Here is a 14854-nt window from a genome sequence, read left to right as displayed (position 1 = left end):
GTCATAATGTAATAAAGTGCAATATATTTGATTGAGCATTGTTCATCAATATAATATACGATCAGCTCAATTTGTTATTAAATTTGAGTGATACTTTCTACCAAATATATTTGGCCGAAGTTACCCTATCTGTAACATGTTTATTCCGTCTATTACATCTTTAATTAACCATTTTTCAATTACAACTAGGATCCATAGGGATTTATAATGTTTTCTTTTACGCTTGGATCCAATTGGTTCATAATTTTATTGTGTATATGAATTTATGTTCCAACTTGTGTTATTATGAGCTTTAGGTTCGAGCGCTACAGATCCTATTTGCCGAAGCTCTTGAAGATGGAGCAACACATATTGTCACAGGGGGCGGACCACAGTCCTGTCATTGTCGAGCAGTTTCCCTCATCTGTCGATCACTGGGTTTAAAACCTCACATTGTGATTGACCCATTTGAGAAAGTATATATATATTTAAATTTAATAAACGATTTATTTTTATTGTAACAGTGATGAAATATGAATATGCTTTTATCCCCAACAATGATATTTGAGCCGCGTCACGACAAAACCAACATTATGCGTTTGCAACAAGCATGGATCCAGACCAGCCAGCGCACCCGCACAGTCTGATCAGGATCCATGCTGTCCGCTTACATACTCTATAACAAGAAGAGAAACTGACAGCGACCAGCATGGATCCTGATCAGATTGCGCAGATGCGCAGGCTGGTCTGGACCCATGCTGGTCGCAAACGCACTATGCTGGTTTTGTCGTGACGCGGCTCATTTCATTTTTGTCGGGTTCAGTCTGTTGTAACAGATATTAGAACAACATTTGCTTTATTGAAATATTACGCTGAAGAAATTTTGTCATAATGTCAATAATAATATGCGTCAAAGACAGGTAAAACCGTATTAGCACTAATTTTAATCGTCTTTTTAAGGAATCGAACCGGATTTCTCCCTAAACTGTAATGTATGGTCCACTTCAGCGCTTCCACAACTGCTTCCACAACTGTTATGCCTTTTATTATCCCCCGCCGAAAGGCGGCGGGGGATATTTTAATAGTCTCCGTCCGTCCGTCCGTCCGTCTATCCTTCCGTCCGTCCTTCCGTCCCACATTTTTTGTCCGGAGCATATCTCAAAAAGTATTTGAGGTATCAACTTGAAACTGTATAGGTGGATAGATCATATTGAGCGGGAGTGCAGTGCACAAGAATGATAATTCTACCCAGCATAAATTTTCAGTTATTGCCCTTTGTTATTTTTCATACTTACTTTTTCACCTGAATGGAGCATAACTCAAAAGTCTTTAAGATGTCAACATGAAACTTCATAGGTTGGTGGATCTTATTGAGGAGGAATGCTGTGCGCAAGAATGATAACTCTACCCTTTATATTTTTTGAGTTATTGCCCTTTGTTATTTGTCGTACTTTTTGTCCAGAGCATATCTCAAAATGTATTTGAGGTATCTACTTGAAACTTCATAGGTGGATAGATCATATTGAGGAAGAATGCAGTGCACAAGAGTGATAACTTTACCCTTCATAATTTTTCAGTTATTGCCCTTTTGTTATTTTTTAAACTTATTTTTTTGTTCAGAGCATAACTCAAAAAGCCTTTGGGATATCAACATGAAACTTCATAGGTGGATATATCTCACTCAGGAGATGTGTAATGCACAAGAGTGATAGCTCTACCCTTCATAATTTTTAGGTTATTGCCTTTTGTTATTTTTCATACTTAATTTTTCACCTGAGTGGCGCATAACTCAAAAAGTGAGACTTCATAGGTGGAGGAGTAATGCTGTGCGCAAGAATGATACTCTACCCTTTATAATTTTGGAGTTATTTGTTATTTTTCATACTTTTTGTTCGGAGGTATCTCAAAAAGTGTTAAAGGTATCAACTTCAAACTTTATAGGAGGATAGATCTCATTAAGGAGGAGTGCAGCATAAGAATGATAACCTACCCTGCATTGTTTTTCAGTTATTGCCCTTTGTTGTTTTCAGCCATCAGTATTCACATAGGTTGCAAATCTGTAATCACTTTAGCCATCAGTTTTCATTACAAAAAGACCTATTCTGCTCTACAACATATATACACTCTTCCAATGAGCAAACATATTTCGGCGGGGGTTGGCCATGTTAACATGGCTCCATGTTAACATGGCTCTTGTTCTATTTAGCTTATGATAAAATAATGTCAGAAGGAATGTATTTTTGTAGTTACAATGTTTTTGACTTTAACAAAAAAAAAAATATTTTGCAAATAAATATGTAGTGTATCAACCAATTGAACCTATATATCGTGCATCCTTCGATATAGGATAGCCGATATTATTTACCCTGAGTATTTTTATATACACGTTATTTTATTACTCGTAACGGTAATTTTATTACGCGTAAAAAGTAATGACGTAATTTGTAGATTACCAATGACGTCGATTTGGCGACGGGGCCATTCACATAAAGAACCCTTACATATTATTTAATTTTGTTTCCTTTGCAATATCTTTGGTTATATAGTGTTTGTTTAAGCAATAAATATTTACATATATCTTATCAGTGATTTAGATATAAATCTAGGATACGAAAATTACAACTTAAAATCTAAATATAGACTAGGCAAGCAAACTCGGTGGAATACAGTCTTTGTTCGTGTCAAGTCCGTTGAGTATAAAATGTAAGCCTTTTTACTTGAATGGTGTCATTAATAATAATAATCAAAAAGAATATCAAGAGATTCAGTCAGTGTGTTTGGCTATGTTTTTGTTACACAGAAAGAAGATCCTCTCGTGGCTATGGGTAATATATTGTTATACAGAATGGCAGGAAGCAAAATTTATGTCACACCACTGGAAGGTTACAAGTCCCTTAAACGAAGAATCGCGAGGATGCAGCACTTTATAAGGTAAATTTTCGTAATCATGTTCATTCTTCAAATCGAAAAACAGTGCAATCGCTATAAAAATGATATTTGAAGCAACAATCTAATATTAAAAGAAAAGCCACAAAATAAAAACAACATTAAATCGGTTCGTATTGAGCAGTCTATTTTAAAGACAATCATTACCCAGTATACCATTTAATTATCTTAGATCCTATATTCTGATTTTATTTGTTGTTAAAGAACATAACTAGTTATCACATTTTCGTTCTAGCGATGCATACAAAGAAAAGTGCTACTGTATACCTTCTGGAGGGGCGACCGGTAAAGCGGTTTATGCATTTATAACGTTATTTGAGGAACTTCTTCAACAGGTATCTTAATATACATATTACAGATAAATAATACAGATTATACATTATACATGTATATTGTCAGGGTCCAGTGGGGCCGGCACTAAGAAATAACTTCAAATATGGTTCGAATCCTAGTCCATGCAAGGCGTCTTAAGCAATTAAGCTTAAGGAGCCAGACCCCAATACCCTAATAACCCAAATATGATCAATGAGAGACATGATGGATGAAGTAAAAGCCATATTATGTTAAGTTTCAACAATATAATTAAAAAATATCTTTCCCCCCAAAAAAATGTGTACATATAAATTTCATAAATCGTTAATCTGTGACTTCTTATTAACATCAGCTTCATATATGTTGGTCAAGATCTAGGTCATCATTATACTGGAACAAATATATATAAGCACATAGATAAGCATAACTCATCTAAACTGCGCAGACATGAGAGTGTTATGAGTTAAATACTCATAATATCACTGCTCAAACATAAGCACATGCAAAAGAGAGTGCGATGAGATATATTATTAGTTATAAAGATTGTTGACAGGTTATATGACCCTATATAAACGGCTATTTGTAAATATAACCCGAGCCGCTAGGCGAGGGTTATATTGCAAACAGCCGTTTATATACGGCCATATAACCTGTCAACTATCTTTATAACGAATTTATAATACAGCAAACATCTTTTTTTAGAGAAAAAAGTAATATTTCTTCATGAATCGACAGCAGCCTTGTATATAAAATTATATAAACCTCATGATTATCCAATGAAAAGCGACGTTACAAACGTGCAGTATTATAAAAGCTCATATATACCACTGCTCTTACACTAAAAGCCATGAAGAGACATACACAGTGAGATAAGAGAGACACTTATATACCACTGCTCACACATTAAAAGCAACTTTAAGCAGGAACACAAGCATAAATCTCTTCTTGATTTCAGTATCAAATATAACATTCTTCAAGTAGACTTATAAATTGCAGGAAAGCTCTGCAGGAATCGTTGGAAACTGGAAGGTCGCTGTTCCGCCATTCCTCAATAAAATTTTAATGAGCCATATTTAAATTAAACTTGCATGAACATTCTCAAAACCATGTCGCTGTATCAAAAATAAATCTTCCTACATATTCATAGCAAAAATAACAATAACAATGTATAAATGATATTTATAGCCTGCATGATAAGTTTTACCGATACCCGGAAGGGGTATTTAATTAACGGAATGTCGTAAACTCCAACAATTTCAACCCGCAAATCTTACGAGGAGCGATGAATATTAATTACACAGATAAAACAGAATTTCTAAGTGTTGACAGTGTACAATTACACCCCAGGTATCTTCAGTGACCGATAATTAATTGAATTAAACCTGTAGTTTAATGTAGAACCAAGTAGTTACGATATAATTTCTGTGACTGACAGCTTGCATGCCATATTTTCGGATAGGGCTGGATTCGGATTGTATAAGATAGTTGATTAACGATTCATCATTTCTCGTCTTTGTGATGACATCATGGGCCCCACAATATAAAGTCATCATTTTATGCACCGCTAACACGATACACTAGTTTGGTTGTATATTACTAAAGATCTGGAGGAATAGTGATCCCTCGGAAGCATTAATCACAGCAAATTTACATGAAAATTGCAGACTCGGTGTGATTAAGTCTTAACTAAGCCACTAAAATGAGTAAATGTGTAAAGTTTGTTTGTTTGTTTGCTTGTCTGTCTGTCTGTCTGTCTGTTTTTAAGCCGATTTCGCATACCCCGTCAGTCGCTCCACGTCAGAATTCCCTTGGAAAACTAACCACTATAATTACCAAATTATCCATATTAAGTTTTTAGAGATTTCAAGATTTTATAATTCACTCAATACACGATACATGTAAATAAGTAAATGATTACTAATCCCATATTAATTCTGAATTGGCTGTGAGAGTATATGTCAATTATTATTTGACATGCAGCTTCGTCAGAGGCACCTGAACTACAAATCCGATGTTTTCTCTATTGTTTTAAGTAGGAGGACTAGTTCAGATGTTTCAGATGACCTTTGGACCGTGCATCATGATCACTGTTGAATTACCTGTAACTCAACTTAACTAAATAAATATACACCATTGGCCTCCTGCATTAGTGAATTTAATCCCTGACAGCGGCTTAATCAATACAATGGCTAATTAGAAATTAACAGTTGTCTCCGAAAAATTATGCCTTTAAGTATATCTATAGCACATGTATTGTAGACATCTTTCGCAACTCAAACTTAAACTTACATGTATTTGTTCCTAAAATGTTTCCAAAATATGTTCGTATGGTTATATTATAATCATGTATCTGTATCTAATAAGGACCGAAATTTCACTTAACGAGTATACTGTTAGAGAGGATTCCAAAATATAATCATGATCACAAGCCTTCTTGAATGATACACTGCCGGTTTCTTTAACAGGGACTACATGAACGATTTGACGACATAGTATTAACAGTCGCGACCGGCGGCACCTCTCTGGGTGTAGCAGTGGCGAAACTATTTGACAGGGTCTAAACTCAGGTAAATGTAATGCATTTTCATTTCGTTTAATCATCCTGCATAATGTTATGAGAACAATAACATTATGTACACACATGAAATAGCATTATCAAATTACTCGTATACTGCAAAATAAAGAGAAACAAAATACTTGACTACCTGTAGGCTCGAACCAAAGACCTCTGTCGTATTGGGAAATTACCTAACCCATTTTGTTATTGCGGATGTAAACGTATGATGACGGTTATTAATGTAGGCTTGTGTGGATTTACAAAACATTAGTTTTATATTCTAAAATAATTCTCGTAAATTACACGGACAGAACCGAATCTGGAGTCTTACAGTCTAATAAAATCAAACAATATATCGGTTTAATATAAACTTGATAAATTTTTGCTTGTTATGAGTCCATACTATTCAGATTTTATTCCAATGTTACCAAAAGTGTTCTGTCAGGTTTCGTTCATTAACAGTAAACTTTATCCATCATGTGACAAATTTACTTCATGATTCATTTTTATCAATCATCCAAAGAGGCAACATTGTGAATAGTTATTTATTTTTGTTGAAGAGTCCATGCTGTGACGATTTTACTCCGTAAAGAAGAACTGTGCAAAGATATGGATGATTTATTACATCAGTTAGGTTTGAGTTCTGTTAAATCTGAAGACATTCTTGATGTTATAGAAGGTTATATTGGCGATGGATACGGCGCATTCAGAGATGACGTTCTTAGTAAGTTTCCACCAGAATAAACTTTTTATTAAAATCATAATAAATTGTATTATAAATAGGAAAACAATAATAATGAGTAACAAATTAAACAGATCCACATCGAATCTTCACGTAGAACATAAAGAACAAACGAAATAAGAAAAATGTTACATTAAAAACAAATAAGTAATATAGAGGCTTTGAAAACTAAACCATTAATATTAAAGGATATGAGGATAGCCTAACACACCTCTTTGGTAAACATAAGTATCCGGAGTATTTCGCAGCGGTACATCAGAATAGAGGCAATCTAAAAATAATTTATGTTCTACGTTTTACATACAGAAATATTCCTTTCTTGATTAGAAGTAAATGCACCTTCTTAAATTCCCTCTGTGTGTGCACGTCGCTAAGAAGACACAGGGCATCGGCAGATGATTGAAGAACCACTTAAACGTGTAATACAGCAAGTTTGCATGTTTTCTACAGTTCGAGGTAACGTTTAAGTCGGCACGACTTAGTATACATGGAATTAACTGCCGTCGTCCTGACTAAAGCCGAGTGACTGTACAAAGAAAGCTAGGACGACGAGGAAAGTGTGCTAGGGTGCGTGAGCTCCCAGGACAGAGAGTGATTGATGCAAGCCCTTTGCTTGCATAACATCCCTTTTCAGTACTACCTCCTTTTCATATTGTTTCGGGTTACTGTACATTTAGGTTCTCATTGACTGCCGTGCAGTGACCCACTTTTGGCTCAAAATTTATATCTTTGGCAAAACTCCGAGGAAATTCAATGTTAGGATATGATGTTTAAAATTATGTCAAGTGCTAAAGGCAATCTTTGGTACGCTATATTATTTTTTGATATTCTAACGATTTCTTAGAATAAAAACATAATTTAACTTCCGATTGGGAGGATTTTGCAGGTGCGCGAAGACGTAGTATCAAACCATTAATGTTGCATGGAGGTAAATCATCGCCACTTTGTGCTTCACAGTTAACCCATTAAGAAATTGACTGGTGGCATGTCCGAGATCCGTACTCGACAGCGAAAGCTGCATTCCGTGCATGAAAGGGCTGTTGGGCCCTCATTAGACTACCGTACCGTACTATTATATTTTTCATATTTTTAGCATTCATAACGCGAGTCAGCTCGACCACAGGGATAATACTTGACCCTTATTACACAGGGAAAGGTGCAATGGGAATGATCGGAGAGCTGGAAAACAATTCATCCAGATTTAAAGGAAAGAGAATACTTTTTATACATACAGGTTAGTCTAAAGCATTGTCTATATCAGTCCAGTCATTCATAAGCAACTAGACTCTTGAACATCAAGAACTGTAGAGCATTTTGTCTGAGAACAGTTTGATTTGACGCTTTATTCTCCTTTTATTAGTATTTCTGTACTTCTTGTATTTGAAAACATTTGATCCTCTGTATTAGTTATCTGTTATCTTTAATGTTTATCTATATATATTGTAGGAGGTATATTTGGTTTGTTCAATGGGATAATGGACAGAATCATTGGCAAGGAAGGGGCAGTTACAAATGATATAACTTTGTGGCCGGATGAATGTGTTTCTCCAATTAAAACCGGAATTTGAATACATTTGTATTTGTTCTGTTCGAAGAATAAATTATTGTACAGCATGACTCTGCGCGTACTTCTTTCACAATAGCATCAACTTTTTCAGATATTAAGCCTATTTATACACCAAAGGCATATTATAAAATCTATATAACTGTGACAGAGATTCAAGAATAAATAGAGTATTGTTTGTGACTTTTTAGTCGTTTGAAGAGTTAAAATATTAAGTGACTCATGAAAATATAGTATTCAATCATTTAAAGTTATACAAAACGATCTGTGTATGATTAATTCAAATGATTCATTATTTCATTATTTGGTATTAAGTTTAATTTTCAATTTAGTTTTAAAGAACAACATAACAATATAATATGGAAAAAAAACAAGATAAACAAGGAAGGTCGGCGTTCAATGATAGCAACCCAGATACGACCCAACAAAACGGGACAATCGGCAAGGAGCTTAGATGGACTTTAAACAGCCACATGTTGTTTACATAAGTAAGCTCTGGTACTGAAAATAATTCATATCAACCATTCTAACAGACTAAATGAATATTATCATGGAAAAATATATTTCACAACAGAATGTTATATGCGGACTATTCTGTTGATTCTTTATTATCTTGTCTAAGCACAAGGAATACTGACACTATTCGGTTTGCTAAAATCATCATACAAAATTGTAGAATCTCGACAGCAATGAATTAAGTCGCAGAACGAAAGAAAAATGATGCTCATTTAGGATTCAAATAACGAAATGTCTATGTTTTATTCATTTAAAACTAACATTATAACAAAGGGAAACGTTATAAAGAAGAAAAAAGTTCAAAAGCAGCATAAATCATCAGTTAACGAAGTCAATGTCGTTGAATCATATACACACATGATACGTTTTCGGAATAAAATACGTAAGAAGAGAGAAGCCAAATCATAAAAATAATGAAATGTCAATAGAACTATTACTAACAGTACATACTGAACAGTCACTCAATATAAAACAGTTCAAAGAACTTCAGCATGCATGAAGTTTAGTTCAATATTTCTCATTGAACCTGTCAATTCTTAAACATGTTCGCAATATCCACAACTGGTTTGAACAAGCTGAACTTTCCCCTAGTCCTCTGCTTCTTTCTTGGGGGTTTCGGTGGTATGTTAACTTGCGCTGTGATTATTTTCGTCGTGTCAGTAAACCCTGTTGTAAATCGATCTACATCGTCGCCTACGTTTGCCTTTTTGCGACACTGTTTAAGGGATACAATCCTTGCTTGAAAGCCCGGTCGTTTTTCCAGTCTCTCGCTTTCAATCAGGAGGTCGATATGTTCAACAACACTAAGCGGGTCAGGTCGAAGAGCTATCTCTCTAAGGATGTTGTTACAAGTATTGATTGTATCCATCAGCCCCATTATATCATCTTCTAGGTCGTATAGTTCATCATACATTCTTTCTACAACCTTTTTGCGCGTCATTGTTTCTCCTTCGGCCCGGCGGTACTTTTCCAGCTTCTCTGTATACGTCCTCTGTTTCTGTACTGTAACATATTCAAATATATAAGGAGTATTCTGTGAATATCCCAAAAACAATGCTCCTGGCACTGTGTACAATTCCCATTGCTGTCCATTGCACAGCAATGCTTCTTATCCTCGTCATTTGCATAGGCACAATCATTGTGGCATGTCATATGACAATTTAGGCAAATCGTTACATGCTTGCCTTTTGGAAGATCGATTTGCTTTTGTTCTGTTTCAGAAACAGTGTAAGTGAAGTCGCTATTTTCTTCTATTTGAGTTTTGTAATCTTAATATTCTGATTTCAACGCGCAATTCTTCGATTTTATTCAACCCAGCATCTAACTTAGGAAGCAGATTGTCCATAGTTAATTCTATCTGCTCACGCTGTGAAAGAACATCTCTCGTCTGCCGAAGACTTTTTGTTTCCATCTTGGTGAGCTTATTGAAAAACATCTGAAAACTCTTGCATCCCATTTCCCAAAACATAGGGGAAAAACACGAAACATTATCGCCGGTATTCTCCGCGAAGAGACCTGAATTATTGAATGGAAAGTACTGCTCATGTGGTAGTTTTGCTGCTCTTAAAGCAGATAATACAGGGGGTCGTTTCCCATCCGCAAAAGTAACAAGCATGCATATATTGTTCTCTGTATCTTGCCCGAACAGAGTCATTATAGCACTAAAAATGTACATCTGTGTGGGTATTAGACGAGCATCGGGGGCTTTAATAAGAAAGCAAACAGCGTCGATGTAAAAAACACCAGTGTCATCCTCACAAGAAAACAATGTACGAATTTGATCAATGATTTCCTTGTCTCGATCAATTCCCCGCGTATCTCCAAATCCCGGTGTATCTATGATGTTTAAAGTGTAGTTCAACCGGCTACCACGCATTGGATGTATAGTATAGCATGTTATCCATTGAGTCTGCGAGACTGCCTGGAAATCAATAACATAATTAATTAGCGATTCAATATTCTTCTTTTTCATGATATAACACATTGTGTGTGCAAATTTTATATTTCAAAGAATGTCTACACCATAATCTTAATCAACATATAAATTATTTACCTGATCAGCATCTGTATCTTTCTCTTCATCTTCCAGATCAACTAGTGTTAGTCTGTATTTGTCATTCCAATTCACACCAAGTATATAATTCACCATCCCGTCGACAAGTGTACTCTTCCCTGTTCCTGTCGCGCCTACAAGCATGATTGTTCTTTCTGAAAAATGCGTATTGCTCGCCTCACCTGTAATTCAATGAATACTAAATTTATTTTTTTGTAATTATAATCTTAATGACCAAATTATGCGTAAAACTCAGATTAATTTTTTTGCACGAAATGAAAATCTAAATTATCAATTCTAGTTTGATAATTGTACGTATCAGAAGATAATTGCTTACCTATAACTAACTTCCTTGTTTTTGCTAATTCGTTTCTTGTTCCTTTGTTTTCTTGTAATGAAATTTTTTTCAATGGCATTTCAACATCTGGTCTTGAAACATCATAAGTAAATTCCAGTAATTGTTGAGCGGCTGATTGAATAGTCTGAACGGGGTCGCTTGTTTCGCTGTACGGTCCTTCAATCTCATCATCCACCATTCGGACTTGAAATATATATTGTGTATCGGATCTTAAAGTGCTCAAAGTGACTGTACTACTGGCCATTAATTCTGGATGAAGTTTCCATTTTTGCTTTTCTTTAATTTCTTTGTATCTCAATTGATAGTTGAAGTTTTCATACAGTTCTTTTGGTGGTTCCCAAACCAAAAGGACAGTGTCTACATGAACTTGTCCAACTGCGCTAGGTTTCCCTGGTTTATCACACGGTTCCTATAAATAAATCAAGCAAAACATATTTCTCAATGACAGCGTATTTCTGACACAATATACTGACATGTTATTACTTTTTGATGACTGACTTTTTTTTTCACTGTTTGAAAAAGCTATAAAAATTGGTTCAATACAGAATAAAGAAGGCAGTAATTAAACGTTTTTTAATAAAAAGTCAAGAAAAAAATCTAGTTTAATATCTTTATGTTCAAATTAAGGTTGATTGAAATGAGAAACAATATCTTTATTTGTTCTTTACAGTTTCATAATATAATAAAAACTGTTTTTGAACACATGCCATATTGTATTTGCTGTTGCAAATAAAGTAGTAAACAAGAAGCTATTTTAATGCTTAATATGCTCTCACATTTCCTTTGATTGAACCTATTTCCATGTTGGTCAGTACTGATACTTGGTCGCTGAAATATAGAAAATATACATTGTATCTTATAACAATTTAATTACATTAAAAATTAAATCCTTAACCTATTTAGTCATAATAATTTAAATTCTTAGCATGTTCCTGTGCAAAGTGTGTTTATTATGCCCATCTAAGGGTATATAGTGAGTGAGAAGGTGAAAGACATATACATTTGTAGTCATAATTCCTTTCAATTTAATAACTTACTTTGCATTAAAGTAGAACGCGTTACTTTGCGAACTTTCGAGTAGCATCTTGAAAATTGGGATGCGGAAAGTTAACCATATTTCTGATTAGATTCCGTTGATTTTATTCCAGTAGTTTCAGCCAATTTTTGTACACATGACGTCAAAGTCGACCATCAAAGCCCGATTTTGAACATGACGTCGTTGCGTATCCTTGGCAACTGTTACGGATATTACGACGCCATAGGCGCACAAAATATTAATTTAATGTTAATTTCTGTAAATAGCCATCAATGTTTAACTGTAACGGTCAATTTATAAAAAAGAGTGGGATAGTCTGTTCTTATATTTTAGGCATATTTATATTTACAATATCATCAGTTATGCCTACGTCACATTACAAGCGGGGACCGGCCGATATAGAGGGATCGATGGGTGATAATTTGAGATCGGAGAGAAACATTTTAATCATGTCCGGGAATAATTGGGCGGTCATTCTCCCTCTGTGGTCAGTTAGGTATTCGGACGGTTTCCGAAGGGTACTCGCCCGGCCACCCGGTGAAAACCCTTGGCGTCTTCTTTCTGGACACCGGTCGATATTCTAAAGGTACCTGGCAGACTACCGTACGATAAATGTCCAGTTGCCTTCCGTTATCTGGCCTGCAACAATCGTACGGTGATGGTTAATTATACGTGCGATATCTGGTCGGCTGTCGGACGGTATTCGTATGGCATGCTATCCCATTTTCCGGCCGTTATTCACATCCCCTCTTTTGTTGGCATTTTTCCTTGCCTTCTTCTCCTCTGATTTCTCCCCCACTCCTTCTTTGCTTTCTGTTTTGGATGGTATATTACACTCTGAAATCAATGTTTTCCTTCAAAGATTGTAAATGAAACTTGAAAACTTTAAGAAACCTCCACGTGTGTGAAAACTGAAAGAATATGTGTGTGTAATTGAGTTTCTAAATACTCGACATCGGTTGCCCGTATAGGCGAGTCCTCCAGAAGAGTATTAGTCGTTATCAGTAGTTGTTGGAGGACAGCGCAAGATACAAATAGCAATATGTCCCAATTTCAGAAAAATATTAAAAAAACAAGATCAGTAAGGAAGGCGGCGTTCAATGAACGCAACCCCGACACTATCTAGCAACACAGGATGACCAACGTCAAAAAGCCAAGCAAGACCACAATCTTCTCCTTCTTTTTTACCTGTCCAAGTGTTTAAGCACTCATACAGGGGATCTCGCTTTAAAGTCTAATCTGCAAAATTCCTAGTAATTTCAGTTGGTCATCCCGGGAATCGAACCCACAATGTACAGATTACAAGTCTAGCGATTTAACCGATTCAGCTCTGCACGCTGGCTAATGAGAGAATGATGGTGTTATTTATGATTTACCCTGAGGACTTTGGCAGTAAGCCAACTTGAATATACATACCAGAGCACAGTTCAGCCACCGCATCGTTCCTGGACAGTCTGTCAAGCAGTTAAACAGTAATAATCTCTTTCACTTTCGCAAGGTACTGATAACATCTGTACAACGAAAGTGACCTTCACCGTCGTCCGAGAATTGAACACGGGTCAAAGGCTTTACCTGCCGTAGGTCTGTTTAATAACCCCAACGCTATCCTTACGGACATTTTAGGACCATACGTGCGACGTACTGCGTCCATCCGGGTCCCGGTCAGTAACCTGCCGAGACGCCTTTGGTGACCGCTCATGTACTGCTCGGAAACTGGAGGAATTTTTGGCGCTCAGGAGGTAAAAATTCTAACCGGTATATAACCGATAACAAAAGGTGTCCGGCCGGGTATCGGAGGGTATTTAACCGTGTCTGCTACGTTGCGCTGGCGATGTACCGGATGCCGGAAGAAAATAACTCTGCACTAAAATTCTCCGATTACCCGTACGGTGCCCCACCGGTCACTTGACACCGGAGGGTCACCGGCCGGAGACCTTTAAAAAAATGGCAATTTCAGCCCGTTCAGGCATCGGTTCCCCATCGTAAACCTAATCGGAGTGTAATATGACGCATGCATTAGTCAACCATTTTAACAGTAAATCATTTGAAATATATAGTCAATTCAACTTGAAAATGAAAAGATGAGCATAATGTCAATAGTCTTGCCATACAAATCTATTCAATTAAACTTTCAATTTTAACAGTTGCGTAGTAAATATCTGTATCAACAGAAGAAATGAAAGAATTAATATGAAAAACTAGTGTAGTGAACTTCCAATTGATATTTTTGCACTTTAACAGATATATGATTGTCAAAACGGCATAATAATTAGATTACCTCTTACAGCCGGCACCGGTAACTTGTTCAGAAGTGAATGTAATAACACCAGGTAACTCTTCATATTTAATTCGTCCGGGTTTCGTTCCTGGTCTGCTTCACTATCATCCATTTTCGTCTTCAAATATTCGTCATTCTGAAACAATATTTTCTTCATACCGGGTGTTCTTAAAGATATACTATGCTCATCCTTGCGTAAAATGTATTATTTCAAAATTACTTGAAATCTATGAAATTCTTACCGAATATGTCTAAATTGAATGAAAGAATGAATTAAATATGTATTGGAAGCTGCATTCCCTAATACAGGTCAAGTAAAGTTGGTCTTTTTCTTAATCTTAAAAAAAACTGCCAGTTTTTTTAATGGCACTACTGTATATATATTAATATTCTGACCACCTATAGTGTACTTTGTGTGAAGTAAAAACATGTTTATTTTATATTTACAAAGAAACTGTGTAGCAATTATCAATATATTCTAATATCAAATTTGAGCATAGTATATCTTTAAAT

General features: G+C 35.6%; 2 protein-coding genes across 2 annotated transcripts; one reads left to right on the top strand and one right to left on the bottom strand.

The window, feature by feature from the left end:
* Positions 1-266: 266 nt before the first annotated feature.
* On the top strand, positions 267-8153 carry LOC132722537 (uncharacterized). The gene is made up of 7 exons (XM_060707046.1): positions 267-455; positions 2780-2910; positions 3161-3260; positions 5703-5804; positions 6355-6518; positions 7630-7770; positions 7983-8153. The coding sequence occupies exons 5-7, from the start codon at positions 6404-6406 to the stop codon at positions 8102-8104; spliced, it is 378 nt and encodes a 125-aa protein (XP_060563029.1). The 5' UTR covers positions 267-455; positions 2780-2910; positions 3161-3260; positions 5703-5804; positions 6355-6403; the 3' UTR covers positions 8105-8153.
* A 687-nt stretch (positions 8154-8840) lies between these two features.
* On the bottom strand, positions 8841-14646 carry LOC132722536 (uncharacterized). Its single transcript, XM_060707045.1, has 5 exons — positions 14342-14646; positions 11804-11855; positions 11007-11436; positions 10670-10851; positions 8841-10537 (listed from the first exon to the last, which is right to left on the bottom strand). The coding sequence occupies exons 2-5, from the start codon at positions 11828-11830 to the stop codon at positions 9857-9859; spliced, it is 1320 nt and encodes a 439-aa protein (XP_060563028.1). The 5' UTR covers positions 11831-11855; positions 14342-14646; the 3' UTR covers positions 8841-9856.
* Positions 14647-14854: the final 208 nt, after the last annotated feature.

The sequence above is a fragment of the Ruditapes philippinarum genome, unplaced genomic scaffold, assembly GCF_026571515.1.
Source record: "Ruditapes philippinarum isolate M1 unplaced genomic scaffold, ASM2657151v2 ctg3132_1_1_1_1, whole genome shotgun sequence".
Lineage (NCBI taxonomy): Eukaryota > Metazoa > Mollusca > Bivalvia > Venerida > Veneridae > Ruditapes > Ruditapes philippinarum.
The sequence above is the reverse complement of the archived record's forward strand: the minus strand, read 5'-3'. Positions and strand labels throughout refer to the sequence as shown.